This window comes from Globicephala melas, chromosome 2, assembly GCF_963455315.2.
Source record: "Globicephala melas chromosome 2, mGloMel1.2, whole genome shotgun sequence".
NCBI lineage: Eukaryota > Metazoa > Chordata > Mammalia > Artiodactyla > Delphinidae > Globicephala > Globicephala melas.
Genome location: NC_083315.2, coordinates 86,333,332 through 86,354,123, shown reverse-complemented (window position 1 = coordinate 86,354,123; position 20,792 = coordinate 86,333,332). Strand labels below are relative to the sequence as shown.

At 37.2% G+C, this 20,792-nt stretch overlaps 1 protein-coding gene and 1 long non-coding RNA gene across 6 annotated transcripts in view; one reads left to right on the top strand and one right to left on the bottom strand.

The window, feature by feature from the left end:
* The window catches only part of LOC115845151 (uncharacterized), a 136,156-nt gene that overhangs the window by 12,688 nt on the left and 102,676 nt on the right, over positions 1–20,792 (bottom strand). For all 5 annotated transcript variants that reach the window (XR_009562998.2, XR_009563001.2, XR_009562999.2 and 2 more), the window contains exons 6-9: positions 18,879–18,941; positions 15,110–15,194; positions 3,170–3,259; positions 2,823–2,955 (exon numbers count right to left, since the gene is read on the bottom strand). This is a non-coding gene — a long non-coding RNA (uncharacterized lncRNA). The remainder of the gene's footprint in view (positions 1–2,822; positions 2,956–3,169; positions 3,260–15,109; positions 15,195–18,878; positions 18,942–20,792) is intronic.
* SLC12A1 (solute carrier family 12 member 1) overlaps positions 1–20,792 on the top strand; it is a 104,422-nt gene that overhangs the window by 9,499 nt on the left and 74,131 nt on the right. Inside the window, exons 2-4 of the mRNA XM_060294283.1 lie at positions 4,914–5,523; positions 15,839–15,970; positions 16,125–16,200. Of these exons, the coding sequence (XP_060150266.1) occupies positions 5,104–5,523; positions 15,839–15,970; positions 16,125–16,200 (628 nt within the window). The 5' untranslated portion in view covers positions 4,914–5,103. The remainder of the gene's footprint in view (positions 1–4,913; positions 5,524–15,838; positions 15,971–16,124; positions 16,201–20,792) is intronic.

Below are 20,792 nucleotides of genomic sequence, written 5' to 3'. Positions count from 1 at the left end.
ACATATAATGAGTGGGAAAGTAATTTGAAAACCAGAAAACTCTGTTTAGGGATTTCCCTGGTGGTGCAGTGGTTGGGAATCTGCCTGCTGATGCGGGGGACACGGGTTCGAGCCCTGGTCTGGGAAGATCCCACATGCCACAGAGCAGCTAAGCCTGTGCGCCACAACTACTGAAGCCCATGCACCTACAGCCTGTGCTCCACAACAGGAGAAGCCACCGCAATGAGAATACTGTGCACCGCAACCAAGAGTAGCCCCCGCTCGCCGCAACTAGAGAAAGCCCACACGCAGCAACGAAGACCCAATGTAGCCAAAAATAAATAAATATATATTTTTTTTAAAAAAAGAAAACACTGTTTAAACATAACTTTTATCATTATTTATTATCCTTGCTGGCAATTGTTAAAGAGATTATCAAACCTTAAGAAGTAATGGCTCAGTGTAAGTTATTCAGCCTCTCCAGTTTTCATTCTCTTCATTTGATAAATTAAAAAAAATAGAATTACATAATTTAAAAATTTTTTCCAACTACAAAATTCTGACTCTCTGTAAGTGAATGGAGGAATATACCAGGAGATAAATAAATACAAAAATATTTGTGTCACTTGAGAACACAGAACTGCCTAACACACCAAAAAAAAAAAAAAAGGATTAAAATGTACTGAGAGTTAGCACTAAATTAGGTGCTTTCCATTTATTATGAAATTTGATACTCTTATCAATCCTTTGAGTTTGGTACTATTTCCATTCTATTAGCTCAATTTCACAGATAAAGAACTGAAGCTGAGAGAGATTAAGTAACTTCCCAAGGTCACCAAATTAGGGCGTGATTGTATTAGAAATTACACTCTCATCAAAATCATAGTCATTGTTTGTAAATATCATGCTATACTCCCACACACTGTCCACAACATTTCTACATATCTTACAAATATGATCATTGCTCAGGTCTAAGGCACTCCACAGCCAGCTGTCTCAGTGAGAGTCCCTGACACTTTTCATCTCGTAGTAGATTTAGAACACATCTGTGTTGGCTACGGATCTTCTGGACCAAACTCACACCTTAAGGAGACTCTTTGAACCCCAGTAGGTACTGGAGTGTCAGCCTGGGATACCTTGTAGCCAATTTGTAATTTGGTCCAAGAACAGCTCATTGAACCAAGTCAACGGGACACACTGAAAGCTGTAAATGTCCATGATGCTAGTCATCTCCTTTGTGACCCAGGCTTTTGAAGTACTCACTAAGATATATGCCCAGGTACCAGATGCTCCCATTTGTCTCCCAAGGAAGACACCCAACAAGACCTTCCATTTTGGTGACTAGACCTGTGATGTTAACAAGGCCCCATCTTTATCTCAAAAAGAAAAAAAGACCCCAAAAACCAAAGATAAGAAAACTTTGTGAAGTATGAGCATTGTTTCTGAAAGTTCAACACCCATAAGCTTTTCAGATACCATCAACTCCATCTTAGTATTATTTCTAATCCTACTAAAGAGAAATTCTTTTAACCAAAAGTGTCTCCATTCATGGCATTTATTCATGGCCTATTGTGTACCTTAGACTTTCTGGGGGAAAGGGGAGGGGACAGAGAGGTTAGAATCGGTATTTTTAGAGCTAGAAAAAATGTGAGATATAAAGGATAGTTATAGCATGGAGAACATGGAAATTTCATGAAATGCTAACCCTTTCTAGGAATAGATGTCCAATGTCATAGCCAGATTATCCCCTAGCTGCCTTTTCCCAAGAGCTCTGTCAAGGAGGACAAGAGAAAAGACAGACAGTACCTCCAGACAGTTTCCCCCTGTTACCTTACCCACCTGTCTGAAAGGCCTTTCAGGGTTGGTTTGTGGATAGTGTAATTTCATCCATATACCCCAAACCACCTCCCATCTGCTCCAGAATGTCTGAATCCCCTTAATAGAGAACAAAGACTTTCACTTCACAGTTAGAGATAAAAAGCTTAGAGAGAAAATGTCTAGTTGATATAAGACTAAGACCAAAACCAATTCACCCTACATTGTAGTCAAGCAGTCAGTCAGCAAGGAAAGAGGAAATTGATGGCTATCAGAGGCATTCATAGTCTTTGGGAGAGGGAAAAGGTTGAGGAATAAATAGATGGGCTCCTGAAAGAGGACCAGAGTTGAGGGAACAGTTGAAGGAAAGGGAGACCAGAAGTGTCAGAAATAACTGCAAGTAAGTTCACAGTTCCTCTACAAGGCCGGTGAATAAGACTTGTTTTGAGTCCCAGCGTCATCTTAGCTGATCTAAATAACCAGCACCACCCAGCTGAGTCTGAAATGAGACTACTCCCTACACCTACCATATGGAAAGGCAGAACCCTTTGTTGAACAGATAAATGCCTTGCACCAGTGGCCTTTAAGGGCAAAATGAGTTATAGGTACCTGTAATTCTGTCTCAATTTCTGATACAGCCTCATGACATGAGCCTGACTGATTAGCATGACAGTTACCTGACTAAGAGCCTCTAAGGGGTTGTACTGAGGTATCTCCAGACTCCTTTCTATAATCTGCTATCTGTTTACCAACCTACCTTTCCCCTGTTTTAATAGGCATAGTACCTATCCCAATCACTAATGATTCACCCCAGAATCTTGGATGCAGAAGTTATCAGTAACTTGTCAATATTGCCGATATAGTAAAGGCAAGCACTAAGTACAAACTAGTGCTTTCTAAAATTAGCACATTAACCCTTTATACAAATTAACTCATTTAACCCTCACAATGAGTCTACAGCACAGCGTTATTCACAACTGCTTTTACAGATGAGAAAGTTAAAGGCACAAAGAGACTGAGTAACTTACCAGTGTTCACACAGATAGGAAGTGGCAGGGCCAGGATGTGAATCAAGCATGCCGACCCCAGAGACTTGTTCCTCATCTCTGTGTTACACCACAACTCTGCTGCTCGGGCAACTGGAAGTCACTTGAATAGTTTCTAATAAAACACGAGGAGGACTCTTTCAGTCATCCCGATTGAAAACCAATAACAGAACCTGCACAGAGGAATTGTTTGTGCTGTCTTAATAATCACCACCTCACAGATTTGAGCCAAACCTTACCCTCAACAAAACTCAAAAACCAGTTTTGATGAAAACGTTTTGCCGGGTGGAGGCAAAAAGGTCATTTAGCAGTGCCGCTGGAAAACTTACCCATAGTTTGATTTCTGCTTGAAAGAGTTTTCCCATTAAGTAGAAATATTTCCAATACATCATTGATCATACTCCCAGTCTGCTCACTTCCTGTGCAGAGAAGAATCAAGATAATATCTGCTATAAGCAAGATAAAGTAATCTCAAATACCACTGTCTAGTTACGAAGTATAGAAATTGTCTCTGGAGGCCTATATTTTGCTGCGTACCCTGAACAATAGGAGGTCACTAGGAATCGTGTGCAATGAGATGGCAAGATTCAATTTATTTAGCCTCAGACTGAAGCACTGCTCATACTTTCTTGGATGATGGCTGTTGAGCAATCCAACTCCCCTCAGGCATTAAAGAAACTTTGTCTTCCTGCCTAAAAGGATTAATGGTTTACTCCTGGTTACTAGCTGATGTAGTACTTAAGGTTCTTCTGCGCTAATGGCTGGGTGGGGCCTACAGTATTAATCCAGGCCAATCATTTCTTGTCATCTTTTTCAAGGAAGATTTTAACCAATAAGAAGAAGCCTAAGGTTTGGGGGTGAAAGCTAAGTGCTGCATATATGCCTGGGTGATGCTGAAGTAGGTTATGCTTCCTGAGAAGGCTCCTGGGTGGTAAGTTAAACATTTCTGGGCAGGGTAAAAATCATACTTAACATTATGTCATAAAGTAGATTCTGAGGAGTGGAGTAAAGGTGAGGATGTCAAGGGTAATGAAGAGAAGTGAGAGGTTCCATAAAAACTAAAGAGGTAATAGTTTCACTTATAATTTCTCCAGGAATGATTATTTGAGAGTTGAAGTTGAGATTTTTTTGTTTTTAATTCAAAGAAATAGCTTTAATAACTGCTGGTGAGAAACAAGGTTTTCCGGGGTTTTTTGTTAATTTTTTGTATTTATCTATCTTTGTAGAACTTTCTTTGAAAAGCCAAATTTTAAGGTATCAATAAAGAGATATTATTCTGATGAAAGAATGTTCTAAGATGGGCTTATATCGTGGATTGTGAAAATGATTATGTAGTCTATCTCACAGTCAAATAAAAACCTCTTGAAGACTAGAATATTTCTTGAAAGGGAATCCGTAGAACATAATTATTCTACCTAAATATAGGTAGAATTATTAAGGACTGAGATTTATTTCCTTACCCAGAATACTCCTATTTTTTTTAAAGGTTCCATAATAGCATTTGTTAAACAAACAAATGTATGAGCAAATGAAACATTTTGAAGGCTAGTAAAAGACCCAAGAATTCACAGAGACATCTTGACAGGATGTATATTTATAACCTGACAAGAATGTATTTTTAAGAAGTTTTAAAAATATTTTTAAATGTATTCATTATATAATATATATTAATATCAATCACAAAATACTTGGTGGTTTCCACATTTAGCACTGTCAATGAACTCTGTTTCAGGCTGAGAATACTCTCATCAGCTCTTACTCTATTCAGTTGGTAGAGTTATATCTTTTCTAAAGTCATATTGAATCCAATCGCACTGAGTACAAGCAAATACTACAAACGCAGGTAACATTTTAATGACTCCATTGGAAATTCTGTTTGCCGAAGCAGGTCCCCAGTTATTTATTATGGGATTTAATTGCCCAGGTAACTAAGGTTCCTGGACAGGTAATTTTTAAGGAAATGAATTTAAAATCGTATGTCTTATGAAAGAAAACTGTTCCCTCATACCCCCAACCCTACTTAAACATATTTATATTATCTGGAACAAGTCTAATTTTCTTTTCCAATGACAGCTTTGAAGAACATTCTGAAGCTTGTATGGGAGACAATATATCAAGAATCTATTTATTGAGTTCTTCTAGAACAAAAGCCAGGAGCTCCCTAATGTAAACACATTAGTGTTTGTTTTGAGGAGGAAATCTATAGACTTTTTTTAAGCAACCGTAAAGCAGACAGCTTAGTTCAAAACATCCGTTTCGGAAGATGTCACTGAACAACTCTTCCAATGTATTTCTGGATTCCGCACCCAGTAATGCCAATCGCTTTCAAGTTAATGTCATAAATGAGAGCCATGAGAGCAGTGTGGCTGCGAATGACAACACTGACCCTCCACATTATGAGGAAACCTCTTTTGGGGATGAAGGCCAGAACAGATTCAGAATCAGCTTTAGACCTGGGAATCAGGACCGCTATGACAACTTCCTCCAAACTGGAGAAACTGCTAAAACAGATGCCAGTTTTCATGCTTATGATTCTCACACAAACACATACTACCTACAAACCTTTGGCCACAACACCATGGATGCTGTTCCCAAGATCGAGTACTATCGCAACACTGGCAGCATCAGTGGGCCCAAGGTCAACCGACCCAGCCTGCTTGAGATTCACGAGCAACTGGCAAAGGTAAGCTTAAAGGTACGGGAAAGTATCCTCCTTACTCCTTCAGGTGATCTCCTGCTTCTTACGAACACTATAAATAGAAAAGTGTCCAGTGAAGAGGTCTATTGCAAACCATCCATCTTACTTACACAGCTGTCCCTAGTTCCCAATAAACAGAAGATATACAAAAGTGCTTCACAAATGTTTACTGACTGAGGACAGAGAACTAAAAACTTAATTCTGAAAGTCAGGCAATATGTGGTATCTTGTTTACAGTTATAGGCTATTCAATTCACACTTGGTTAAACATGTCAAACGGAATACTAAGCTGGTTTCACCTTAGTATTAACGCCTCCACAACTATTGTTAAAAAAAAAAAGTCACTAGTGTTTGCTGTAGTTAACACTGTTGTACCAGCCTTTAGTGCACGTGGGTATTTTTTTATACTCTTTAAAGAGAGAGAAGAGATTTATAAGATTCAGCATTTTATCCCTTCTTCTTCAAAACCTTGCCTGAGGCTCCTGAAGGCACTTAAGCATATAAAAGTAACTAAATTAAAGTACAGAAGCAGCAGAAGTGGCTAAACTTTTCATTGTTTAAGGAATATAGCCAGGGTTCCTAATCTGCTAGAAGCGTGAGGCAGCACTTTCTCTAATCTTGTAGCAAATCATTTATAAGCTTAGTAGATTTCTTCTTCGGTTACTTGCTCTAAAATATGTTGATGCATTTTATTTTCCTGCTCTTCTGGACCGCAGTTTGGAATGAATAGCATTCTTTATGGAATATAATTACTTGCTAAGAAGAATAATTAGTTGTCTCATATCTAAATGCAGTCTACTCTTGCCCAGGTTTTAAGGTAAGGAAAAAAAATGAGTGGAACAATTCCTTTCATATTTATTCATTCATTCAACAATTTTTTAATTAAATGATTGCCCACTCTGGGAATTCTCGGAATACTCCTCTCATGAAAGATGCTAATAAAGGTGAAAAGCTCCCTTTAGTTTCTGCTCATCCTTCTTTCCACAAGAAAACTTCTCTCCATAAGCTGTTCCCCTTGGCTGCTCTGGGTCCTACCACTGAAGACTGAGCGACTTCCAGAGAGGGAGCCATGCCCTGTTTCTTTACCCCTCTCTACAGCCAAGCCTTATTTGTGCCGTGTACTGTATTAGCAGCACTCTGCCAAATGGCTGCTTTCTTTATAGACGTAGATTTAGATTTTATCTGGGATACCTGCTGCTTTAATCAAAAGAAGTTAGCAATGTAGTGATTTCAGACAAAAAGGCCAGCCCCCAGGAAGATTGTTGAGAAGCCGGGCAATTTGAAGTTCCTGGAGTTAAAGTGTCACTTTCCTTTTCTACATGAGAAAAGGGGAAGGGAGAAGGAAAAGAGGGAAAAGAAGGTTAAGAGAAGAAGGCACAAGGAGTTTCCAAGATATCAAGATATGGGAAGGGCAGAAAGAGAAATTTACATTATGAAGAGACTTCAATTTATTCTGAAGAAGTAAAATGAGCCAAAGTCTTCATAGACCTGAAATTTTATTCCACTGTACCCTACCTCATTAATTTTTAAAGCTGCATCGTTTGTTAAAATTGCGATCAAAATTTAAATATTCTCACTTCCTTCCCCAATTTACAACAAAAGAAAATAAAATTTTAATTCTATTAAAAAGGAAATGGTGTCAACTCACATTGTTGTTAGGACTGATATTCTAGAGAGAGGAAAGTAGCTGATTTATAATTTCTAAAGCCACGGTTTATGTAAATCTTTATATAAGTGCAGAAAAGCTCTGAGGACACTGCTGTTAGAAAACCATCTGAATGACTAAACGGGAGGAAAGCAATAGCTGCGTTTGACAGTTTTGATGGCTGTTTGGGATATCATATTATTTTTGAAAACATAAAATGAGACTAAGGACTTAACATTAACTTACAGTATTTTTTTTTCTCTCAGATATGAAGGAATGGCAAATTAAATACATTAAAAATTAGGTTTAGTCTCAATGCCCTGAATTGAGAACAAGTATAGTTTGAACAAGTATAGTTATTCTGAACAAGTAATTCTGAACAAGTATAGTTATTCTTTCTGTGTAGTTCACCTTGATTAAATCATGCAGAACTATCCACATAACCAATTTGGGAGCAGAATCAGTATATAACCATGGAATCTGCAATAGGCACATTCCCACAGCCAGGACCATTCTAGTGTCGCTGAGCCTGTGAGCACTTATTCCACATGTTCTACTTCTGTACTCTCCTTCAGACATGAACAGTCTGGGCCTTCTTCAATTCATTTCTTCCTTGCTAGTGAATTTGATTCTGCTATTCCCCCTGCTTTCCCTCCCATCTCCCAAATAAAAGATGAAGACCGGCCGTATAATGTAGCTATGCTGCCACCTCCTTGTGGCCCTTGACAATTTTATGGTAGTTCCTCAAAACACAACTGGAAATGATCAATAGAACAAACATTGTACAATAATACTCAGACATGTCGCTGATTTTGTATACAAAAACATGATAGTGTTTACTTAAATAATGTAAGAGTAGGAAAAACTTGACATAGTATAAGTTAGGAGATATTTTTTTGTATCCCTAATTATAATGCTTTAAAAGCCATGTAGGAATGGTACATTCATACTAAATGGCAGAACAAATTTAGTCAGAAATCAGTTGAATTTTGTGAAAATCCTGGTTATAGCTTCCAAGTTGGAAAAAAATTATATGACAAGTTTGTCCTAATAGGTAAAATGAAAACTCGGTTTGAAAGACATTATTTAAGACATTTATTTAAGTCTCTACCTTAAATAAAACTCTAGGAGTGATAGATACTGACAGAATTTGTAATCTCAATGATTTGAGATCATAGTGGAGAAATCCCTTTCATTTTCTATGTAGTAAAGAGCTAAATGCCTATACTGGTGGCCATGAATTACAGATTTCTGGAAACTGGTTAAAATCAGAAAAAAATGACTCCATCCCTTACTTGCAGTACTGTACAAGCTACATAACTTTGACTGATCTTGCAGGATGCTTGTGAATATTAGTTTATATGCAGACGAAGTCTAGCACGTTGCCTATAATGGGTAGAAACTCAATAAATGATTATTGATGATGGTCATGGTAATTTTTGTACCAGATAACTTTTATTTAAAATTTTATTTACAAAGGAAAATACACACTGAAAAAATATTTAACAAGTACTAAAAAATATATACTGAAATGTCTCTTATCTAAAGTAAACCTTCTCTCAAAGGCAATTATTACTGAGAGTTTCTTATAAATCCTTCCAGAAATTTTCTATGCCTATACAAGCGTATAGGCCTATCTGTCTAACTTTCTGTCTGTATTTTTTTCAAACAAGTATTGGGACTTATTTTACAATGTTGTCCTGCACTCTGCTGTTTTCATTATACCACAGACTTTGGAGATCGTTCCACATCAAAACATGCATAAAGATTATTAGACATCTGGCAAAAAAAAATCTAGTATTTCTACTTTGTAAAAATAATTCTTTTAGTATCCAACCTAATTCTTGTGCCCACCTTTTTATACACAATTCCTAACTACCGGGATAACCAAAAGGGAACTTTTTTAAGCCTTACTACCACCATTGTTGTTGGCATTTCAGAAAAATACAATTACAAAGGATTGAGGAAAATATAAAGCCTTTCAATTAAAGTCATTGTTCTCATGTCATTGAAATAAACTGTCTGTGAAAAGTATAAAATACTATGAAAATTAAGATGTAAATATTATTATTTTTAATAAGCCAATTGCATAGAAACTGAATTAAAACAAAAACAAAGGAATGACTTCACATTTGGGTCTTTAGGCCGTTAGCAACTAAAAATAATTTGTAAATAAAAGCATTAAGAGTGACTCGGGGAATTCCCTGGTGGTCCAGTGGTTAGGACTCGGCAGTTTCACTGCCTCCGGTTCAATCCCTGGTTGCGGAACTAATAACCCACAATCTGCGAGGCCAAAAAAAAAGAGTGACTCGGTATAATAACAAAAATTTTATTGAGATATTTTTATGTGTCAGACATTGTACTCTTGACGAATTCTCACTCAATCCCATGACAACCCTTCAAGGTAGGTACTATTATTATTGCTATTTTAAAGTTGGGGAAGGTTTTATAAAATCCTAAGGATCTTTAAGAAGAGAAAATAAAGACTTAAAGAAGTCAGTAAATTTCCAAGGTCAGGAAGCCAAGGTCACATGGGTAATAAGGTGAACCCCTGGCTGCATGACTCCAGAGTTCAAGCTTTTTGTCACTATTTTCCATCCCCAGCCTACTCTCCCACAGCACTTTGCCTCAGCTCATTCGACAGCTATAGAAAATGGTGGAACTCATGCACAAGGAAGAAATCTCAACTCAGTCATGATGGGCTGGGCAGGAGATCCTAATTTCTTCCCTGTTGGAGGCACTGTGGCAAGAGACCATGCTGCTTCTCTCACAGAATTAATTGTAGGTCTCAGTCATTTTCATTGTCATTATCAAAAGCATTTACTAGCCACTTATTTACAAGAGCTACTCTATAAAATGAGTTAAAGAGATTTCATCTCCACTCTCTAGAATTTTATTTTATAAGTCAAAAGCCATAGTTATGGATAGAAGTAAAGGACATATAATCAAGTTAACAAACATTAAACCACATAAATCAATGTATAAGTGCTTATCTTCTGTAAAAGAACAAACAAAAATCTACAAATGCTTTCTCTAGAAAATAATCTTTTCTAAAGCGATTCAAAGCTCAAATTTGGAACTTTTGCATTAAAATTGGGGATATCCAAATTTATAAATAATCACTAATTTAATGACAGCCAGATAAAATAGGCAATAAATGCTCTGAAGGCCAGTGAAGACCAGAAGGCACCCTTAAAATATTTGTTAGAATGAAACTCTGCAGCTAAAGATTCATTTTAATACTTGTTAGAGTTTCTTAGTACCCAAGACCAGTTCCCCTGGGAGCTTGCACTATTAAACTAATCTGTGGAAACAAAACAAAAAATGATTAATTTCACATTATAACTAGTTCAGTGATAGGTGGTGAATAGAATGGGAGTTCCCTTAAACGTACACTTGGAAAATGTTAAGAATATTTTAATTTTACTTTCTCATGCTGGTTTATTATACATAGCTACCTTTTGGCTTAAGTTTTCAAAAATACAAGTCAATTTGCGTGTGAGCTATGTGTTTTCAGATATAATAAAAATACTGTGATTATAAAGTGTGACCACTGGTGGCATAGTGTATAGTAACTTTAAAAACAAGAAAAAAAATCCCTCTCATTTTCATAATTTAAAATACTCCCCTTTACCACAAGGGATAGCAATGTATAAACATAATAATATTGATCAATAAGATATACAAATTATTATTAGAATTACATATTTTTCATTCTGAAATGAACCTTAGGAATTATCTGGTCCTTACTGGGATTGGTTTTAAAATTATTCAGTGGCAGGGGTGTGAGAAGTTTAAGTGGAATAATATTGGCAATATGTCAATAATTGTTGAAGCTGAATGATGGATACATGAGATATATTATTCTCCCTACTATCGCATATGTTTAAATATTTCAATAGTAAAAGAAACTTTAAAACAATGGGGAGGGAATCACCTAGGCCTAAATATTTATGGAACTATTCGTCTTTGATGGTCTAAGATTTCCACCATCCTGAGATTAAAGGCTGAAAAGTTGAAAACATATATCATAGCAAATATTATCTCTTTAGAACTTAAAGAATAAAGATATGTATGTTTTTCTTCTTTGATGAGAGCCTAGAAAGGCATTTGTTATTTTTCTGGCGTCTGAAAAATCACATATTTTATACTAAATAAAATAATTTAATCTTTCATCTTCTAGAAAAATCCATTAGGAATTTACTTAAACTGCATGTGATTGAATCTTTACTAGTTTAACAATACTGGAGGGGGGAAAGTCCTTTATCAAACTTTTCTTTCTTTCTAACATACTTTATTTTACTTTCTCTGAATACTTAATGCACAGGTAAAACTCTTGGTAAATAAATAATCAGTCCCTACAGCTATGCAATTTAAAATGCGTTTATGAAAGGTTGTGGGTCATCATATATGGTAATGGAGTGTGAACAAACAAATTAATTCAAAGTATGAAGGAAAAAACTGGTTTCAGGTAGCAGTCATAAAACTTTTAGTCTTTATGACTTTGGTCCCAAGAACGTGCACCAGCCAGGAGTCTGCCAGCCACCGGTTATAGCTCACAGCCATGAAGTCCCCACAAACCCTCGACCTGAAGTCTCCCTCCGTACTTCGATGATAAGTTAACTTTATAGTTGCTGTTTGGGTTTACACAGGAGACATTTATTAAAGAGTGAAACCAAGTTTTGCTTGGACATGTTAGAAGAGGGAGATGGCAAGCATAGAGAAATGATTTTGCCTTAGAGTAAACTACTTCAAAGTAAGATTTTCAGAAAACCCACTGGATTTATCCTCACTGGCAGTATCCAGGAAAGGTGAAGTAACTTGCTGGAGGACAAGCACTGAATTAATTGCATTGCCAAAACTAGATTCCAAGTCTCCTAGTCTATATGTTGCAGGGATTTTTCAGCTCCCACATGAGAGCAAGGAACGGGAATGGATTCTGTACTTATAAATTTACCATCAGACCTTTATTGTCAATGGAAGAAATATACATTCGAGGGATTATTCCCCTCTGTGTTATAAATATATTTAAAACTTTGAAACTCTAGCAGGTTGAACATACTTACTACGAGAGAGTTGAAGATCCTACAGTGACTCTGTTTTTTAATAATTTAGAAAATTATTGCCTTACTAATTTCTATATATAATGATTTCCTTGACACGCCCTCATAGAATATTATTTTTGCTTCACATTGTGATGTCCCAGTGATAAACTGAAGAACTGTTAAACTGTAACCAGAAGGGTATCCATCAGATAGAAATGTTCACTTAAGGAGAAATTTAAAATATCCCATTTATTCTTTAGCCTACATTGTAAGATATTGTTTTGTTCGTTTGTTTTTTTTACAATCATTGGTATTCTCATCAATCCAGATCTAAGGGTCAAAGTTACCATCAGAATTCATCAGAGAGAAGAGCAGTTTCCTGAACCAAACCCTCAAGTTCAGGTTTAATCAGGAAACATGGGTTTTATTGCCAAGATTGCCTTTAAAAAGAGAGTGACTAAAGTTCTGTCTCATGGACTCCCCAATTAACCCAGAAAGAGGAAATTGCCTTCTCCTTGACTGAGTAACCGCTGATGGTCCGGCCATGGGATCTTTTTTTAAATTTATTTAATCTATTTATTTTTGGCTGTGTTGGGTCTTCGTCGCTGCACGCGGGCTTTCTGTAGTTGCAGCAAGCGGGGCCTACTCTTGGTTGTGGTGCGTGGGATTCTCATTGCAGTGGCTTCTCTTGTTACAGAGCACGGGCTCTAGGCGCGCAGGTTTCAGTAGTTGTGGTGCATGGGCTTAGTTGCTCCGCAACATGTGGGATCTTCCCGGACCAGGGCTCGAACCCGTGTCCCCTGGACTGGCAGGCGGATTCTTAACCACTACGCCACCAGGGAAGCCCTGGCGATGGGATCTCGATTAACTAGAATACTGACAATTTAAAACGTTTTTCTCAAATCAAATCAAATAAATGAATCTCCTGACCAAGTAATCTCTTTAACATTCATGAGTATTTTAACACATTCCTCAATTCCTTGCTCTCATTGATTTTTCCAGTTATGCAAAATAAAAGTTACATTTGAACTACTCAGCTGCCTTATGAATATAGAATCCTTTCAGAGAAAAATATAACTTTTAATTGACTGGAGAACAACCTCAAATATTTCATCCATCTGTAATTGACTGTATTGTATAGACATGTGAGGATCCAATATGATAGCTCTAGCCACATGTGGCTATTGAGCGCTTGAAATATGGTTAGTAAAAATTGAGAGGTACTATCAGTGTAAAACACACACTGGACTCCAAAGACACAGTATGGAAAAAAAGAATGTACAATATCTCATCAATATTTTTACAATGACCATATGCTGACATAATATTTTATACAGATCTATTAAGTAAAGTATATTATTAAAATAGTCTGTAATTCAGGTCCCTCCTACAAGGTGGGGTGCCCCTACTGCTAATGAATATTTATATTACAAATATGGGAAGTACGATATTCTGCAAAAATGAAATGTATTTTTTAATGTAAGGATCCATATCTGACCCCAAGTTATTTCACTAATTTCTTTTCACTGTTTTTGAAGTACCTACTGAAACATTTTGAATTACATGCATGACTTGCATTTGTGGCTGCTATAAATCACCAGTTTCTGCCCAGTTCAGCCTCAGTTTCTATGGACTTTGTTTATCCATATCTTACATTGATATGACTATATGATGTCAGCTTTCAATTATTTGTGTAAATAGGGACTGAGGATGCTTAAGATTAAGATATTTCTCAGGTAATGCAAAACTAAATTTTAACCTTTAATTTCAGTTTTCTATGCCATTCAAATTTTTCCTAATGCTGTCAGAAAATAGTAAGATGATCTGACTTGGGATTCACTCAGTTTCTGTCTCTTATTTAATGTGGCCTGCACAGAGGAAACAGTGAGAAATGGAATACCCAATAGGGAAGGAAGAAAAAGAAATAGGAGGCAAGAATGGATAAAAAGAAGCTAGGTCATCTGCTTTTAAGTGGTAGAGATCGGGTGGCCTTCAATTCAATACTGTTTATTGATGGCCTGCTGAATGGCAGGCCCTTGGTTGGTATTGAGAAGTAACACATACCACCATCTTCCTCCAATTCAGTTCACATACAATAACTCTCATCACATTATATTACATTGGTTACCCAAGTGTCACACTAGTATCATGAAAAGAGTCTTACGGGAGAACAAAACTGGGAGAAATCCTTGCTTAGAGGACTTGCTGGAAGAAGGAGACAAGGAATCAAAATCACCTTGGAGTAAACAGCCCAGATTAGGGTCATCTTACAGTGGGTATGCTAATGGTACATCAAAGCCCAAAGAAGTAAGAACTCTTGATCATGGCAAGAGAAAGAACTTCAGTCGTCCCCAAATAAAGTCCTTATAATAAACACTGAATATTTACATCATACCAGTCCCATTTTAGAGGGAAAATATGCCCTTGTCTAAGGCCTCTTAGCTAGTAATGTCAGAACACGTCATCCTAGACTTACACAAGTTTAGACCACTTAAACAAGGTAAAGTTGTTCTTTAATAATGATAATCAACTGCTGAATCTAAAAGAATTCCCTAATAATTTCAAAATCCTTACTGGAGAAGGTTGCTTTCGGGGAGCTTAACAGAGTGTAGTCTAACCACTAAAGAGTCAGGTAAGTGCTAGATAGGCTAAACTAAGTGGATGGCATCTGAAATTATTCAGTCACACCTAAAAGAAAAGCTAGAGAGTTGTTTGTTCTTAACTTGAGAGAAACATAGCTATTTCCTTCCCCATTAAATTCAGAGACTATCCTACTGACAAGGAAGATCGTTTTCAAAATAAGGCCACAGGAAAAAAAAAACCCTCAGTAAAGGTTTCGACCTTTTCTATAGTACTTACTTCTTATTTCTACTCAGCTTACCTTTCTAGTCGTCAGTATGGAGGCTTCTTACCTTCCGTACAATACTATTGGACATCCAACAATTCTCAGGCAACGTATATCAAATCTGAAAGAAAATTCCCCTACAGGAGTATCATTCTTGTAGCCATACAGAGCCTTTACAACTTTAGAGTATTTTAAGAATACTCTAAACTATTTTTTTTTTTTTTAAAGAAAACACTTCTATGTGTTACTTCTATTGAATCTTCTTAAAGATACTCTGACGTGAGTGGAGAAGTTTTGTTATTTTTTTTAGATGGATAAAATGAAGCCCAGGGAGGTGAATGGAAAGAAGGCCAAACACTGCATTAGTGAGGAAGGTTAACTGTCTGGCCCTCGTACCTTGCCTTCTAAAAGACCCTCATTCACTCTTGATAAGCTTTCCTCCCCACCTTGCATTCCCCCTTCTCTCTTTTGATCCTTTTGTATTCTAAATTTATCCAAATTCCATCGTTTTCCCCTAAGGTAATATTCTCACCAGTAGAAGAACTGCCCCGTTTCCTTTACCACCCTTGCAGTCTCAGTGGTGCCTAAAATCACCCACAAAATGAACGCATAAACTCCCAGGGCAAAAAATAATCATCTTATTAAAATGACTGGAATATGTTTATTTTCCTCACGTTTCACGTCAATTGTTTTTATTTGCCTCTGGAAGTTTTACGGAACCATGTGTTGACCAAATACCATGTTTTGCTCTCTGTAAAAATGCAGAATGTATCAGTGGCCCCGGGTTCAGCTGACGTGGTTGCCAATGGGGATGGGATGTCTGGCGATGAACAAGCTGAAAACAAGGAAGAAGACCAAGCCGGTGCCGTGAAGTTTGGATGGGTGAAAGGTGTGCTGGTGAGAAAGCTTCTGTGTTTACAAATGAAAACTATCTGTTCAATGTCCTAGTGGACTAAGTGTTAATAAGCCTGAACACCAGAGTTACAAAGATGGCTGGGTGCTGCCCCACTGTCACTTCTCATGTCCTTTTCCATGCTCCCTCAACCCACAGGTAAGATGTATGCTGAATATCTGGGGTGTCATGCTCTTCATTCGCCTCTCCTGGATTGTTGGAGAAGCTGGGATCGGTAAGCACTTTTTCCCTCCTATGTAGTTTTCAGTGTAAATTAAAAACTCAATAAGCAACTTGTTTTCACCATTAACACTGAATGTGAGATGAAGATCGCAGAATTAATCTGCACTTGGGCTCTTTTACTTTGCCTCTTTGACAATGTCTGTCAGAGAAGACAGGTAAAGTGTTATCTCCTGGGAGCCTGGAATTTTCCAGCTTGCCAACCAGATAAACGCTCAAGTAAATATTTCATCATTTCATAGAGTTTTAGGTGTCCAAGTATATAGAGATACATTCATTTTAAATAATAGTATTCATATTTTGGGACATACTGACATTCATCAGAGTATCCCCCTCACAATTATTAGCAAAACATCACTGAACAAAAATAACTTGTGGGAAAACTGGTGAAACTGTGACTTGACTAATAAAAATGCTGAATTGTTGAACATTTTCCAGAGAAAACAGTGTTACTTGCAGGTACAAGTAGTAAGAAAACAAAGGTTAATAAACTATTGCCAGATAGAAGCTTAAAAAGATAGGTAAAAAGACCAAGATAATGTATATAAGTATTGATAATTTTGCTAAATGGAAATGGATGATGTTGAAATTATTTTGAGTGCTTATTTAATGTTTTTAAATATTGTATTTTATTTAAAGTATTGTTTCCTCTGGCAAATATTTTTATTGTGAGTATACTACTAAAATTTATATAAAAATTTATTTGAATTATATAAAAGTTTCTGATTCAATGTGATAAAAATTAATGATGTTCTACTCTCTATATGGAAAACACATTATAGGTTCACTTTGTGGGGGGCACACCTATAAATCATTAGTATCAAGAACACAGAAGTTCAGATGTGCTTTCAGATTCTACTCCAAAATGTGTCTCAATTCACATTTAAAAGGTACTTGGTCATTATTTATTGCCTTCGCTCCTCAAAACAGATTCCGAATCACCAGAAGACTTAATGCGAAAAAGAGCTGGAACCAGTTCCCATAGTTTTTCCTCTTTGTGTGTTTGGCAACTGCTGGGCTCCTGACAAAGGGCTTCTTGCTGGCTTTATGATGCATATCAAATGAACACTTACAGCCTCAGGGTCCAAAATAAGTATATGCTATTCCATGAAAAATCTGCATCTTAATATTGCCAAACTGTTGCTCCAGGGTTTCATGCAAAATTAGTTTTTTAAGGGCAGTTTAGTAACTTATTGAGATCATCAGGAAACATTACTTTGTTTGGAGGTGTGAGTGTAGCCCAGGGCAGGGGTGATTCTTTTTAATGCAACTTATTTAAAATCCGTATGTTTGGGTAATAATCTGAACTTTAATCAGATCTTACATTATTCTTCACAGTCAACCCAGTTTCATGTTTATTGCAAAATTGTAGAATATGAAGAATTCTATCTTCTGCTAAACTGTTTATTATACTTTCAGACATCAGTATTGTTTTAATAAGGATCTTTTATTTAAATTGTCAAATCCAGCTTCAGAAGAGAGTAGAGTTCTACCTAAATGGGTGTCCAGTGGGTTTTCCTTTGAATGGAGGTTTTTTTTGTTTTTTTTTAATTCTGAGAAAATAGACTTTAGTGAGTAGTAGAAACTTACTATCAACCTTACTCAGTTTTACTGGACTTTGTCACGAACTCAAAGCTGAAGGAGTTGATTAAGTCACCATCTGGGTCCAAATTGGGTCCCCTTTACTGGGAAAGAAGACAAATAAGTACAAGCAGTACCCCCTTCTGGCTTTGAGGGTAGCCTGGGAAGAAACCTGAATATACTTTCAAGCTCAGACCCTGGGGAAAAAGCCAGAAGGAAGCTGTAGCCAGGAGTAATGGTAGCTACAGTCCTTGGGTAACCATCTGGGGCTATAAGTTCTGGCTGCCTTGTCCCCAAAAGCAATTGGAAGAATGAGCTGATAATGCCATCTAGTTGTTCTCTGTCTTGACCATCTTGGCTGGGGCATGATGGTATCCAATAAACTTAAACATCAAGCAAGGAAGAAGGGCATTAAAAGCAAGTACGACCTGAAGCAAGTCATTTATATTTGGTGTGTTTCACTGTCTCATCTGAAAATTAGGGAGCTGGATTAATTGTTTCCCAATCAATTCTTTGAAGAACGTTGCTGAACAGGCAGACACAAATTGAGATTGGCTGAGGGTAGCTCAACAATAATCTTCAGACTGTGGGGTTCATAACAATTACCTGGGAAGATAGTTACAAAACTGCAGAATCCTGGGATTCACTTGGAAAGATCCAAAGTCAGTAAGTCTGGGCATTTTTAATAAGCACCCCAGGCATTTCCTGAAGCAGGTGGTTCAAGGACTGAAGTTTGAGAAAACTATGAACTGAATGTTTTCTAAGCTGCTTTTGCCCTGGGATTTTATGTTTGATTGTGAGAGGGAAGCAAATCCCTTGCTGTTTAAATGCATACAACTTTGTTCCAGGATTTTAAATGGTTTACAGAAATATATATGATGCCAAAGGATAAATTAAGAATTGTTTGGAAAATAAAGGCAAAGGGAATATAAGAGGTAGGGAAATAACAAAAGTCAGAGTAGGTTTAATGTCATGAAATGCAAACTATTTGGTTCTCTACTGTTGCTGGGGTGAGCTAAACATTTGGTATCAAACTTCCTCAAAATAAAGTCAAGAGTTAAAATAAAGTGCAAAAAAAAAAAAAGAAGTCACCTTTACTGGCACACAGTCTTGAAACTGCACAGTGATGTAGAGGCGACGCTCACTACAGGATCCCTGCAAAAGATACAAAGAATTTAGTGCAAGCATTTCTTATAACACCAAATGTGCAAGAATCTATAGGGGCCAAACCAGTATAGTCTAAGTTTGCATCTCATACCCATGGTTAGCCTCTTCCTACTGCACTTTAACTGTAAAAGAGCCTAGAAACTTCTGCTAGAGCCAGGATATAACTGGAGGCATCAAAAGAGTCAGCTTCCAATACCTCATTCCCATTTTTGTCCTTAACTTCCTTCCACTTCCCCTTGTTCTAGGGCATGGCCAGAGAGATCACAGCCTCTCTTGGCTAAGTGCCCTTTTTATCATCCTTGGAACAAGCGAGGCTATCTACAATTATGAAGCATTCACTTTATGTCAAGGAACACACCAAACAGACCTAGGCAAGCACATTCTGGCTGGAGCCAGGGTGATTTCAGTGCCTACAAGTTCTCCCTGAATTTAAGGTTGATCTCCACTGAGCAGGGTAATGTAGGGGAGGAAAAACTGTTTTCCCTCTACTCATCTTAGGCTCATTGGCTAGGGCCCTGTAAAGTAGACTGACAACATACAGATTAACAAGAGAAAAACAATCAGAAGTTTAGTAATATGTGCATCGTGCATGTACATGGGAATCTTCAGCACTGAGTAACTCAAAGGGGTGGTTACAACTTGGGCTTATACAAGCATCTTAACAGAAAAACACATTTTTAGAGAAGTAACAAGACAAAGGAAAAGACTGAGTTTCTAGAGTGGCACATTGTGGGAAGGCAAATACATGGCGGAACTAACGGAAGATAAGGGCTAGTTAGTAAAGTCTATGTAGATTCCTCTAGTACCATCTCCAGCTGTCTCCAGTCTCTAGCTGATAACTGTCCCCAGTATAGAGGAAAGAGGAGACACCATTACAAATCTATGTCCTGCCTTTAGGCAAATAAGAGGTATCTTCTTCTTTTCAGCTGTCTTTAGCTCAAAATAATCCTTACGCTAAAGTGGCAAATTTTGGGACGGCATATTCTGCTACCCTTCAGTGTCCTCCTAGCTGTGTATTTCCTGAAACTGAAAGCAGCCTTGCCTTCCTCTGAGTTCTGGTCTACTTTCTCCCTCTCATAATAAATGATTCTGAACCATAAGATCCTTGAGGGCAGCTTTTTTCATTTTTATTTTTCCTTGCATTTCACATACCGCCTAGCACAGCTGGATATATAGTTGGCTTTTAATAAACAATAGCTGTTACGACTATTGTGGATTTGATCAAAAAGCAGTGCCATTGATTGTGTACTGTGTTCTATGCACTATGCTACTTTACTTTACACGTGCATTCTGTCTTTATACACGCCACTACTTTCTTTATACACGGCCACTCTACACGCGCATTCTTTCTAATTTCATTGTCATTTCTGGCTCAGAAAATAGGTAACTTGCCAGAGTTCACATAGCCAGTAAGTAAATGTAGTTTGATTTGATTCTTTCTACTTTACTCATCTGCCAGATGAACAATTTTCTATACTATATGTAATTTTCCACTCCTACACAGTCGAATATACATAAAAAGATACTTCCCTGGAAGGATGAACATCTACACTCTAGTAATATTAACAGCTTGGGATTGTTCAGACCAATTATTATGTTTATGGGTGTCTGGAACTTCATAAACAGTGAGGTTCATGTTGAATTTTGACCAGCCATAGTTGTTCGGTTATGTGAAACTTTGCACTGCACAGCTTAGGTCTTGAGTTTCTTGGATCTGTGCTACTTCAGGCAGAAAACTTCAATGCTGGGCATTTCCTCTGTGGTGATGTCCAGACCAACTTGTTAAACTCAAATGTGGTCCTTTGGTGACTACTCTAGACTTGCTGGCTTTTATGTAAA